The following is a 14488-nucleotide window of genomic DNA, read 5'->3' on the forward strand; positions in this document are numbered from 1 at the left end:
AAGACACTCAAATTCGATAGAGAAGAAGCTAGCCAGCTGAGAAAGGAGGTGGAGGAGGTGCGCAAAATGAGGGGCCCGAAAGGAGAGCCAGGACGTGGATGGCTCGGGGGCGATCGTGCACCGTCCTTGCACGATGGCAGGGTGGGTGACTTTTTCCACAACTCTGACAGTGGACTCGTCTACGAAAAGCTAAACGATACCGAGTGGGTGGTTACTGCGTCACTGAAAGGGCCCCCGGGTCCACAAGGTCTGCAAGGAGTACGAGGAGAGCAAGGTCTGCAAGGGCCTGTTGGAGAAGCTGGACAACGTGGACCGCCTGGTGAGAGGAGTGCAGCTCCTACGGTGCGTATCGTGGAGGGTACCCTACCGGAAAATCATGCCAACACATCGCTCGTACTTGTGGAGTTTCCCTTTGAAAAATCACTGGATGGAGGTACTATCATACCCGTTGGACTGTACATGCTGGTGGGATACCCCGCAAACGCAGAAGAGCTTGGAGCGAACGAACAGCGCTACTGGATCTCACACAAGGAGATACCTCGCAAGAACAAGTGCACGCTTGCGTTCAGGATTCGCCCCATTCATCATCACCAAGCCGTGCTCATAATGGATGATACCATCACAGGAGTATACAAAAACTTTCGCATTTACAATTCATATCGTTTCATTTATCAAGAACATTGATTATGTTTCTGATGATGATGATGATGCTCATGACGATATTGATCATCAATTACAATGTAAATAAATCAGTGATACAAAAAATACAAATTGCATAGCGCAAAGTAAAATGTTCCCTGATCCGCCGTGCTGCCGGCACTGTCTCACGGCTACTCGATGTAGCTCGCGCTCGTAGCACGCGATGATCTTGTTGGCAATGGCAGGTTGCATCGTGATTACCGCCTGCTCACATATCACTATCAGATGAGCGAGGGGGGTGATGAGAAGTCCCAGCCTTCCATCGTCAATCCAACGCTCACCCATGATTGCGAATATCCGCTCCAGGTAGTGCGGCAGCAGTGCGCCTCCATCCGCCAACACTTTCTCAGAAAGCAGCACTTGCGTCGCGGCAATCAAGTCGATCCTGCGATCCCTGGCAAGGTTACGAGCCAGTCTCCAGATCACCTCCAGACGCTCATCTTTTGCCACCGTCTGGAGGTCTTCGACGGGGCACAGGCCTTTCAGAGCCACACAATGCAGCAGCGATCGGAGCACGCAACTACTCTCATCGTGCTTGCTCAGCAGCATCCAAATACCGATGTCCATAGCGTTCATGATGAGGCGGACAGAAAGTATAGGTTGTTCACTAAACTGTAAAAGAACAAATGAGTACCGGATAAACGATCATCGTGATCTTATAATATCTCGATGTGATCAAGGAGACGTGGATGGAACAGCACCAGTCTTCTTCCTCCTTTTCGCGACCGCACGGGGCTTGATCGCGGCGCAGGAAAATCTATAAAGAGCACATCGCAGATCGTCCGGTAGCGAGTCAACATGCCTGTCACTGCCACAGCCGTAAGACTCGATCAGGAGTCTCATTGCGTCGTTCTGCTCCCTACAGAACTTGTCAAGGTTTTCATTCAATCTGGAGGACTGACGGCGTGTCAAGGGCTTGGCATTGATCAAGAGATGCCGCAGCCAAATGTCAGAAAACTGTCTAGGCATGCAGCTGACGAGTCGGCTGGACCGTGCCCATGACACGTTGCTTTTCGGTAGATAAGATCTCAGTGCATAACAGGCTGCTTTATCCTCATGACAGATGCAGCTCAGAGCGATGGCATAGTTCAGACTTTTATAGCCGCTGTCCTTCTTCATGAACTGCAGCCGCTCTTGAACACCGTGAAGCTGCACCTGCACTCCCGTGCGCTCCATGAATCTAATCAGATGCTTGTCCACAGCACTCAGACGTTCACGAGCGGCGTACGATCTCGGGAGTACACAACGATCGAAGACGTTCACTTCGGCCATTAAGACGTTACCCAGCACCAGTCCACAAGTCGTACACACGTACTGTCCTTCATTCACAACCTGATGGTTGTGCCAACACTTTTCCTCGTTCGGAGGCGGTGCAGGCGGAGGCGATTGACACGCATCATCGCCGTCGTACTCACGACAGCGTCGCTTGTACTCCCGCAAGATTTCAAACTGCTCTTCAATATCCATGTTATCAAAATGATGAGTGCATCCATGAAGTCTGCCCTATTATATCCTCATCCCGGAGTGAAAATTACAATGACACACGTCCATAAGAGGTAATTACGTAATGGTCTTAAAGGTCATCATGACATAATCAATCTAAATAAAGAAAACACTGTAATGCCTTCTTGCAAATCATTACAACACTTTTCAAAGTTGCCGTCACACTTTTCAAAGTTTCCGTCACACTTTTCAAAGTTACCGTCACACTTTCTACAAAAGTTATGGTAACACAACTACATCGCAGTACACGGGTGTTACACGTGATCTTGTAACACTATTTGACGGATGTCACGGTAAAGTAATCAAGGTCAAACCACAAATTGACAGGGTCAAACCACAGCCTGTCAAAAACATGACAAGGTCACTTCCGGGTCAACTTTGGCCTCAAACCCTCCTGTTACCTTCTACTAAGCGGTATGATTATTATTATTATTATTATTATTATTATAGAAATGTTTGTTATGACATTGTGTGTATGCTGACACTCAATTTGTGTGAATTTTTTATAATGTGATAACAAATAAAATGTAGTGGAAGCATTTCATGAAAATATATGTGTGAACATTGGCAGATTTTGTTGGATGGGGACACTTTTTAGCAGTCCAGGGAACATGAAGTACGGCGAGGGGTGTTGGACTGTTGGCATAGAGTTTACAAGTTAAGTACGTCAATATCAGATAGGGCTCGTGCGTCTGGACAACCAAGCTACAAACCGTCGTATTTCAGTCAAATATCGGTCTTTCTGGTTTTAGCGAATCCAAATAAAGAAAACAACAACATCAACAACATAAACAACAACTGTAAGTAGGCCCCAGCGGCAGATGCTAGCTAAATGTTGCCAAGATGCTTTTTGGGATGCTAGCTGACAACTCAGAAAGATGCTAGTTTGGATGCTAGACAACACGAATTATGCTACCTATTAATGGTAATGGTGAAACATTTGGGTTGAAAACGGTGTTCCGTGCTATTTATGAATTCTCACAAAGCAGGTATGTAAAAAGAGTTTTTAAAGGTGCGATGTTGGCATCATGTTGCTATGGAAATATTTGCAATACAAAAGAGCAAATACCAAGAAGTACGAATGGCAATGTGGGTCTTGGTCACAACTACTAGGTAATGCAAACAAATTGAATGTAGTGCATGCAATTATCAATGTGGTAGTACCGTAATACTAGTTTCATAGTGTAATCTAGACCGAATTCCACATCCAGAATGCCAAAATTGGCAAAAATGTATCGGATGCCGGTAAAAACTGCTGTTTATGCTAGCATCGTGTGGAGTCACAAAAAGGCCCTTTTATGCTACTTTGGGTGCTAGCATTTGCCGCTGGGGCCTAACTGTAAGTTGAGTAGGAGAAGGAAGCAGATTTTGGCGCTCCCAGTTTTTCCCTAGGTTTCTGCGGATTGAGGCTTACCCGGGGTACCAGACCCCAACCATGGAGCGCAACATTAGTACTGCTGCCCGAAATGGCGAGCCACGATGGAAATCACTTACCCGAGAGGACATGAAGGCCAACACCGTAGTTTTCACCAGTCACGCCGGTATCAAGACAGTGGATGTAGCCGAGGCCCTTGCAACGCAAGGGTACACGGACGTCGCCTCCGTCCAGATCACCAATTCCAACCTCACAAAGGTAACGTTATTATCTGCTACGCAGACTGCCGCACTGCTGGGGCACGGGTTTTTTATCGGCGACAGCCATTTCTCTGTACGCCCTTCATTCACCAAACAACTACAACTCCATATCTTTGATGTCCCGATCTGGATCGAGAATACCGTTATCTGCAGTGCTTTGGCTGCATTTGGCCAGATCCGGGAGACATCCGCCATGGTCAAATTCAAACCCCGTCGGGGATTACTGTAGGGACAGGTATGTAATTTGCCACCATCGAGCTGAAGGAGGGATGTCGGCAAGTTCCGTCATTTGTCCGCACAGCCGACCAGCACCAGTTTCGTGTCCGTCATGAGGACCAGAGGGCCACCTGCAGGATCTGCATGGCCATATGGGGGAGCACTTTGCTCGATCGTGTCCGAGCAAGCGGCCCACGAACAAACCACCCACAAATACACAGAGCACCAATTCGGCTGCACTCCCTGGATCACAACTGAGCTCGGGTACAAGTGCGCCCGATGCAGGAGGTAGTGAGGCTGTTGTGAGTGCTAGTTCAGGTAGTAGCTGTACAAACACGGACCCCAGCGCGGAGCCCGAGAGCTCAAATCAATCCACCAGCCCAGCACGCATGCGCACAGAGCCCAAGGGTTCACACTCGTACGCCAGCGCAGCTCAACAGGGAGCCCGCGCACAGTTCAACTGTACGCACGGGGCGGCCGAACAGGTGAGCACTGCACCCGACGGATCCCCTGCTAGTACTAGTACTAGTAGCAAGGATGCAACACAGAAAACCGCTGAAATGAACAGCGCCAGTGCGTCCGAGAACACAACCAGCGACGGGGAATCCAAGGAAATACAGAGCAATACTCCATCCTCTGTCGACCAAACTGAGGTAGCTGAGAGTTCCAGCTTGCAGGTAATCGCTCCCAGTACACCCCCAATGTCCGGCACCCCTCCGCCTACAGGCACTGGGGCAGGCCACGACGACGGGGCCACCACGGTTGCCTCTGACGATGCGGATTGGATACCCAGCGGTTCTCGTCGTCGCCGACACAGCCACGGCCATTCGACCATGGAGGAGAAAGCCAAGGCCGATGGGACATGGCCCTCCCCTCAGAGGAAACACCCGAAATACTGAGTCCAGATAAGTTTCAACAACTAGCCAAAAGACAAAAACATAAACAAATTCCCCCCCAAAAAAAACAAAAAAAAAACAAAAAAAACAATACCAATGTCAGTGAATTTGAACTTTCTTAGTACCAACGTGCGTTGCATATTCAACAAAATGGACGAGTTACTTACCTTTACCCGTTCGTGCTCTGAATCTCAGAATGAACTATCAGTCATTGCAGTCCAGGAAACCTGGGCTGACACATCAGACCCTGACAGTCTCTATGCAATCCCAGGCTACAAGCTGATCAGAGCTGACAGACAGGACTTTGGTGGTGGTGTTGCCTTGTACATAGCGGAAAGTTTCAACACAAGGGTACTGACAATACCAATGACAGCAGCAGAATGCATATCGACATGAATTTCCACCGGTAACCTTTCCCTCGTTGTTGTAAACATTTACCGACCACCCCGTAGCGATGGCACCCTCTTCTGTGCGGAACTGGAAAGAAGCATCAAAACCGCTAGAGCCGAAGGTGACGACCTCCTCCTACTTGGAGACTTCAATGCCAAGAACAGTGCGTGGCTCACCACAGACAGAACAGATCGCCTTGGGGACGACATACAAACTCTGCTACACACATACGATCTCACACAACATGTCAGATTCCCTACTTACATCCACCGACAAACACCTCTCTCATGTCTAGACCTTGTTATCTCCTCACTCCACACCAATGATATTCATATCCAATCACTTCCACCGTTTGGCGCATCCGATCACACTACTATCAGTGGCTACATCAATAATCAATTGCCCCCCCCCCATAATTAACAACTCCCCTCCACGATCCAGAAGCACCCCATTCTGGTCATGGACACACAGCACTATCCACCTTCTTCGAGAAGCCCTTTCACGCACAAATCTCAACCACCATCCAAACCAACACGACCCATGCCCAGTTGACACCTTCTGGCGATCCTGGCGCGACAATGTCCTGAGCATCGCCTAAGAACACTGCTAAGTTACTCGCACTCACCCCCCTTGGGACAGGAAGAACGTGCCAGCACGACCATGGATATCAAAGGGCCTCTTGAAAGAGATCAAGGATAAGCACAGAAAACACAGAATATACCTTCACTCACGCTCGCCCGACGCCTGGTACACATTCGCTGCCCAAAGAAACCGTGTCACCACCCTCCTGCGTCGTGCTAAATCGGATTTCGTGAACAACTCAACAGCCTCCTCTACTTCCCTACACCGCCTCATGAAGCACCTAACTACAGCTACAAAACAACTCATACCCGAACTCGTCAGCCAAGCAACTCCTGCAACGACACCAGCACAAAAAGCCGCTGACCTCAACGAATTCTTCATTTCACAGAGCAAGCTGTCCGTGGCCAATGCAGATGAGCAAACTCCAGCCATCAACACCACCCCTGACATCCTCAGTCCCCTTCAAGAAATCTCGACTTCCCAAGCTGAGGTCGAAAAACTCCTCCGCGGAGTTGATACCAACAAAAGCCCCGGGTCTATTCCAAACCGCCTACTCAAAGAAGCGGCTAAGGAACTTGTACCGTCGTTATCGTCCCTTTAATCTATGGTTCCAAACCGGAGAAATCCCACAGGAGTAGAAAGATGCCACCATTACTCCAGTACCCAAGCCTGGTGACCCAACCCAACCAACAAATTATAGACCCATCTCTCTCTTGAGCACTACATCAAAAATCCAAGAAAAAATTGCACATCAACTCCTCTACAAGCACATCATACCCCACCTGCCCAAGCAGCAGTCCGGATTCCGCGAGAAAGACGGCACTGAGCAGCAGCTCGCCCGTCTCGTCCATACCCTCTCCACTGCGAGACACGACGGGAAACACGTCAATGCCTGCTTTTTTGATCTAAGCAAGGCCTTCGATCGTGTGTGGCATGCCGGCCTTCTAGCAAAACTCTCCCACTATGTTGTCCAGGGCAACGCCCTGGAGTGGTTCCGACGGTACCTGTTGGGGCGTCGGCAGAGGGTCCAGGTGGATGGCGACCTATCGCCTTTCCTCGAGATCCCTGCCGGTGTCCCTCAGGGATCTGTTCTTGGATCGCTTCTATTTCTCATCTACACCATAGACCTTCCACACGCATGTGAGAATCCCGGCACCACCTGTAGCCAGTTTGCAGATGACACCGCTCTGATTTCCATAGCGAGAACTCTTCAAGACTGCCCCCGAAACCTACAACAGAGTGTCACAGCAGCTTGAGACTGGCTTCAAAGATGGCACCTGCTGGTTAACACAAAGAAAACAGTCATCCTCCCGTTCTACCACAACAACCGCCCCCCCCCCCCCCCTTAACAGCTACCCCAGATCACCCTCAGGAATAGTCCGCTTACCGCAGCACAAAAACACAAACACCTCGGAATAATCTTTCAGCATGACCTCCGTTGGACGGAGCATGTTGAATACATAGTCAAAAAATCACTCAAGTCTTTCAATATTCTTTTTAGACTAAGGTCTACACTCACCAGTGATTCTTTATCCCACATCTATCAGACATGCATACTACCTATATTCTCATATGCGAGCAATGCTCTCACACCGTTGTCACATACTTCCCTTGACAGGCTAGAACGACTCCAGCGGAAAGCCGCCAGAATATGTCTCCACCTTCCCATTTACACACACTTAGAACACTCCCACCTTTTGCATCGCATCAAATGGCCAACATTATTTTCACGCTTTAAAGTTAAACATACTCTTCGTGCATTCTCTGCGCCACAATTATGCCCCACCACATATACTCTCGCTGCATACTGCTAGCAACGTGCAACCTTCGTATAATTTACATCGCTCTCGTACTTGGCACTTGCCAACTTCGCGGACTGACCTCTGTCTCCATTCTCCCCTGTACAAGGCCCTTCATTACTTTAATTGCTTGCCCACCCAGCTTCGCGAAATCCCTTCTCGTTCTCCCTTCAAATCCGAGATATCCCTGCTGTTGCACAACTCTGTATGCTCGTGTAGCGGCCACCCCTGCCCGTACACTTAAGTACACAACTCTGTATGCTCGTGTGGCGACTACCCCTGCCCGTACACTTAAGTAGTCATTAACCCCTAGGCCCTGCCCATCCAATTCTTCCTCACTCTTTCTCCTTTCTTACACTATTATCTCTTATTGGCCACTGGCTATCGTGAGAATAAAGATTTGAAACAACAACAGACTTCACACCACTGTATGGCCTAGCCTAGGCTCCTACTAGCCCTAGCATCAATTTCGAAGTCTTTGGTGGCGCGCAGTCCTCAGAACCTGGATCAATGGATGAATTGCCTGGGGCGACATGGCCATAGCCTGGCTTACTGCAGGCGTGCGACACATGGGACGCTATTCACACCTAAGGCCAGGAGAGCCTGGTCGTTCATGCCCGTGTGCGTCCTGTGAGACCTATATGTCAAATTCACGATGGAGGACGGGAGCACTTCTGGAGCTCCTGCTCCTGCCTCATTTATGTTTAGGGTCCACAAGGACTGGCCTTTGGACCATGTATTTTTTATCAAGGAGCTGTCTAGACTGGGTGTTCAGCCCTCCGAACTCAGCCAACTGGACCTAAACGGGAAGCCTGGCTGGTGCAATGTCACCTTCGTCACGCAAGGAGTGCGCGACCGCCTGTTGACGTCAGAGGAAGAATTCGTATTTGCCAGTAAGAATGTCGAAGTTGTAATGGGAGGCATGTCAGTTACGACTCTCCATGTATTCGGATGCCCCCTGTCATTGCAAGATGGTGCTCTTGTGCATGAAATTTCACTCTATGGTCGGGTCCATGGTCCTCCAAAGAGGAAGATTGTTAGCCATGAGGGCTTTGCAGTTGACACCGGGACCAGGTATGTCAAAGTTTCCCTGAGGAAGGCTGTGCCTTCTGGCTTGCGAGTAGGTTCCCGTACCGTAAGAGTATGGCACAAAGGTCAAATTCAAACTTGTTGGCGCTGCAGTGTCTCTGGCCATCTGGCAAAAGACTGCCCAGGTACAGCAGCTGTAGGTGCGAGAAATGGCGTACACAACTCGCAGACCAACATGTCCTACGCAGACTCCTTGCAAGGGCAATTGAGTACTAGTACGGGTCACCAAGAGGCGCCAAGCCAAGAACAGATAAATGAAAGCCCTCGCACAGAAACTGCAGCAGTTGATGTTGGCGCCAGTGCGGGAGAGTCCACCGTACCTGACAAGGTCAATGGGAAGCCTAGCACAAGATCAGCTGGGACGCGCAAGAACCAGACCCCCCGCAAGCACGTACATACACACACTGTTGAAGATGAAAACAGCTGCGACAAGGTCAAGTCGTCGGCGGATGAGCTCCCGGAAAATAGAAGCTGGGAAGATGTCGGCTCCGAAATGGAAGACGAGAACGGTGGCTCTGATTCTGAAGCTTTCACAGATGTTCGTACCAGGAAGCAAAGGAAAGCCAAGAAGCCCATCAGAATCCGCTCACAGCCGAGGATCTGGCGCCGTAGCCCATAGATTGATTCTTCGCTCGCATGATTGTTCTTTATCTTCGTTTTGATTGCTTTGTATTGTGTTACGCAAGTTTTCTCCTATACATCACCATATTACCACCAGGAGGCGGCGTGGCATTCTACTATCGCTCATCTCTTGCTCTCCAACCTCGGCTGGACCTTGCGCAGGATGGCCTGGAAGCTCTTTGGTTACAGACAACGAATTCTGGGACAGCCCACCATGTATTTGCTTGTGTCTACCGCCCACCAACTGAGCCTATCAGCTTTTGGACCCGACTAGAGAGAGCGCTTGACGGAGCCTCACGGATAACCCCATCGATAACTCTCCTCGGCGATTTCAACACGAATGCCAGACCGCCTGGTATTGATACCAGCAGGACACACTATCAAACTCGCCATCTATTTGACTTGGCAGGTGCATATGGTCTGGCAAACCATGTGGATAGTGCCACGCGCGTGACGCCCGACTGCCCCCAAGGTACCGTAATCGACCTAATTCTAGCCCGTCCCGAAACAGTAGCGATGTGCCATGTCATTCAGTGCACGATCAGTGACCACTTTGCAGTTCTTGCCAAGCTGGACATTTCCGTGCCCAAGCAGTCGACCAGTAAGCCGGCTACATCCACCCGAAATCTCCGCAACATCAATATAAACGACTTCCGAAATGACCTTACTGCTGCAAACTTGTATGCTTTTCCTGCTCAGGCTAACGTGGATGAAATGTGGCAAGACTGGCATTCAAAGTTTATAACTGTTCTGGATCGCCATGCTCCATTCACTTGCAAGCAAAGCCGGAAACGCCCAAGCGAACCACCGTGGTCGGACAGAGAGCTGTATCAGCTCACTATGCGGAAGAACAGGCTGCACAAGCGTTGGCTATCGGACAAAACTTGCCAGCAGGCCCACTCAGCGTTCAAACAGGCCCGGTCCGCTGCATCAAATGCCTACAGGCGTAAACGGAACGAGTTCTTTCGAAACAAGTGCGCGGAGAACACGGGAAACCCCCGTCAGCTATGGTCCGTCATAAACTCCGTTACCGGTCGAAAGCGGACACATCAGGAGCCATCGTGTGGTGTAGAGGCGATTACGTCTGCTTTCGAGACTGTCGTCACCGACATCACTCGGCCATCCAAACTACTCCTGCCTGCGGGACCCCCTGCAGAGCATTCCCTAGTGTCCTTTCCACCCGTCACAGTGGGTGCTTTGGAGCACTTGCTGCAGCAAGTCAACCCGGCCAAAGCTACTGGAAGTGATGGAATCCCGGGTCTCCTAATCAAGTATTGTGCTGATATATTAGCTTCATCTCTTACCACATTGTTTAATGCATCATTATCCAGCGGCGAAGTTCCACAGCAGTTCAAATTAGCTCACGTTGTTCCGCTCCACAAGTCTGGTGATCCCTCTGTTCCCAAACATTTCCGACCGGTATCACTGCTACCGATACTGTCCAAAATCCTTGAGAAGGTCGTGCAGAAATCGTTGGTGGAACATGTCGCACAGATGAACATCTTGCCAGTGACCCAATTTGCGTTCCGTCATGGACACTCTACGGAAGACGCTCTTTCCCTACTAACTGACAGAGTCGACACTGGGCGAGATGACGGTCTAGTTGTGGCAACCTGCCTTCTAGATATGTCGAAAGCCTTCGACAAAGTCAAGCACAGCATTCTTATCCAGGATCTTTTTGACATTGGCGTTACTGGAGGAGCACTGACTTGGTTCAAACATTACCCGTCAAGTCGCCAACAGCAAGTGCGCACTGGTACCGGACTCGGCAGGGTTGTTACATGCACCTGCGGTGTTCCGCAGGGTTCGGTCCTGGGGCCGCTGCTCTTCAGCATATACACTAGAGACGTACCGACTGTTACCTGCCCGACTATGTCAATCCAGTTTGCAGACGATATAGCCTTGACTTCCACCCGCCGCAGCGCTGACCTCGTTTCTTCTGAGCTCACAACAGCCGTCTCTAACCTAGCTCGCTGGCTAGCCTCCCGTGGTCTCATCCTCAACGCCGCCAAGAGTCTGCTCCTTGTCTTTGCAGGATCCAATGGCCAGAGTCCCAACGTTGTGGTAAAGTGCGATGGCATACCCGTGCCAAGCGTCACCAGTGCCCGCTACCTTGGCATCACCTTGGATGTACGCATGTCATGGCAGCCCCAGGTCGATGCGAGCATCACGAAAGCCAATAAGAAAATTGGAACTCTGTGGCGGACACGAAAGTCGCTAACACTTGCTAGCCGTGTGCTGTTCTTCAAGGCAGCTATCATGCCGGATCTACTGTATGGGTCCGTTGCGTTTAGCCCAGGTCTCACTCAGGCCCAGACCGACCGGCTCCAAGTAGCACAAAACCGTGGGGCAAGAGCAGTTTATGGCCGGCCGGGGTTCTCTCGTGCCAGTGATCTCCTGGAACGCATGCAGGTGTTCAGGATTGGAGAAATACATCGGCAGAAGGTCCTGGTCTTTGTCTGGAGGTGCATACACGCCAGTGCGAGTCCATCCCTCCAGGAGCTCTTCGTACGCTGCGCGGATCGTAGGACGCGCCTGGATCTCGCCCTGGGGCTCCGTCTACCAGCTACACGAACCCGCGCCGGACGATCTCGCCCTGCCTCCCGAGGTAGTGCCCTTTGGAACGTCCTACCGAATGCAGTCAGAGTACTGTCGTCTCTCAGCAGCTTCAAAGCTGCCGTCGTACCGTATACACTCCGATCTTCCTGATGTTATGACTAGAAACTTGCCCTGAGACAGCTTCCTGTCTGTGATTGATTTTCACTGTTTACCATTATTATTTGCCATGGCGACCCCCGTAAGTCCGTAACTGGCAGGGCAGGGTTGGGCCTTTCATCCTCCCGATGTTAGTAGCAAGTACTCTCGTTAGCAGTAACTGTTAGTACTTTGTTTTTGTTCTTGTTTTTTTTTTTTCTTCTATTTTTTTTTCTCTATTTTATTCTCTTCACCAGGCGTGGGCCATCCCCTGGACAAACAAAATGGGTGCCTTATTATTATTTTTCTGTTTCTGTTTTAATGACAGTCCACTGCACGCCTGAAAAAAGTACTTAGTTTATTAGGCGGGTTACAGAACTATCGACTTATCGTTCGCTGGCTTACTTGTAGTTTGATAACGCTTCGCTCTTCATTGAGATACATGTATCTACCATTCTCTCTTTGTTCTCCTTATTTTCTCCCCAACCCTCCTTCCCTGTAACATAATAACATATTCGCTGCCTTGTCATTGAGCATTTGTGCTCGTTTGGATTTGCGAATTCAAATAAAGTATACATACATACATACATACCCCAGGTCACGTGGCGTTCATATCGGATTCACACTGAGTTCGCGCCTCTGTTCTGTTTAGTCCAGGCTGCTCACACCTCGGTTTAAAAGACAGCAGCCGGGGTACCTGAGGCCGCTACGGCCGTAAGTCGCAGAAAGAGCAGGCCAGGGTGAGTATGGCGGATGTACAGAATCAGCTAATACATGTGCAAAATTGTCGGCGGAAAGACGACCAGTTCTACAAAGCACATGTGCGATTGGCTGTACACACTATTCACATCTAGAACCGGGCATATACACAGGATATCAGGCACACGGGAGTGATGTTGATAGCATCTTTCATTCGATCAGTTCATAATGGTTCAATCTCCTAGTTCCGAAATTAACTGGTTTTGGAAGAAACCCTCCAGTGACAGCAGCATGAAAAGATAACGACGTATTAAGTATCCTAAATAGTAAATCTCATCAATTACAATAATTGCACGGAAACAAGAGGAAAACGACAACTCTACTATTCCGACGAGACCAGAATACATAACTCTGTTTAGACTGGCAAACAAACTTGATGTTGATGTGCATAAACACCTGACGTAAACCAAAAAAGAATCATATCGCTTTTCACACCTATCGAACTATACTAATGAACAATCATAAAGCATGGGCACACTTTTCAAATTCCTTCAAGGAAAATAATGCGCCGCTGAACTATCTGAATCGAAAATTGTAGCGGCAAATCAAGACGGAAAATATGCAAGTCCATACACAAAGGCACTTCAAACAGATCATCAGAAACATGTAAATCATAATATCAAGTCATAATATGTATTGCTCGAAGGAGAATCGAAGGTCACATTTAATGCATGAAGACTGAAGAGGAAAGGAAGACATGAAAGCAATGAAACTAGATCAACGTAAGCAAGCAAAACACGCTAAGAACAATGTATTCACAGACTAGCAATGCTCTGGTCGCAGCTTGTATGTGAGAGGGGTTCGCAGGCCATCTTCTAAGCACCGTTCGATGCTTGTCAGGTCTCTAAGGAGTGATTCTTGAACCCACTGGTAGTAGTCCTGTAACAGTGTTGTTGAAAACAGGATAGCACAGGAAAGCAGCAATTTTTGAGCTCTGCTGCATACATTCATGTCAACTACACCTAGGTAGTTTTTCCCATCCACAAAAGTTGTCCAGACAACCAGAGTATTGAGGAAAACAATATGACTGTGAGAGCATGCGGGTGCCAAGGTGATCATACATTATGTGTATGTGTGTATGCATGTATGTATGTATATTTTATGTATGTATGTATGTATGTATGTATGAATGTATGTATGTATGTATGCATGTATGTGTGCATGTGTTGGGTGGGGAGTGATTGGAGGGGTAAGGAGATGAATGTTTGTTTACCCACCTGCGAGTTGATTTTCAACATCTACCTCCTTTCTACTGTACCCTACTTGATAGTTTTGAGAGCAGGGAGTATATTTGGGCCTGTTCATAGTTTTGAGGGCAGGGAGTATCTTTGGGCATGTTTATAGTTTTGAGGGCAGGGACTATCTTTGGGCCTGCTTATAGTTTTGAGGGCAGGGACTATCTTTGGGCCTGTTCATAGTTTTGAGGGCAGGGAGTATCTTTGGGCCTGTTCATCCCTCAATCTCAGACGGTCAATGACAGGATCTGTATGATTGAAACATATGTGTGCAGAACATTATGCCATTATCCACAACTACTTGGCTCAGTTGAGGGAAGTTGCGTTCTCTCTCTCTCTCCTGCTCCTCTACTTTGGAGCGGGAGAGTTC

The 14488-nt window shown here is 49.1% G+C and overlaps 1 protein-coding gene across 1 annotated transcript in view; it reads right to left on the reverse strand.

The window, feature by feature from the left end:
* Positions 1 to 13077: 13077 nt before the first annotated feature.
* LOC135828882 (uncharacterized) overlaps positions 13078 to 14488 on the reverse strand; it is a 37875-nt gene continuing 36464 nt past the window's right edge. Inside the window, exon 7 of the mRNA XM_065341312.1 lies at positions 13078 to 13762. Coding sequence (XP_065197384.1) covers positions 13728 to 13762 — 35 coding nt within the window. The 3' untranslated portion in view covers positions 13078 to 13727. The remainder of the gene's footprint in view (positions 13763 to 14488) is intronic.

Source organism: Sycon ciliatum, chromosome 12 (genome assembly GCF_964019385.1).
Source record: "Sycon ciliatum chromosome 12, ocSycCili1.1, whole genome shotgun sequence".
Lineage (NCBI taxonomy): Eukaryota > Metazoa > Porifera > Calcarea > Leucosolenida > Sycettidae > Sycon > Sycon ciliatum.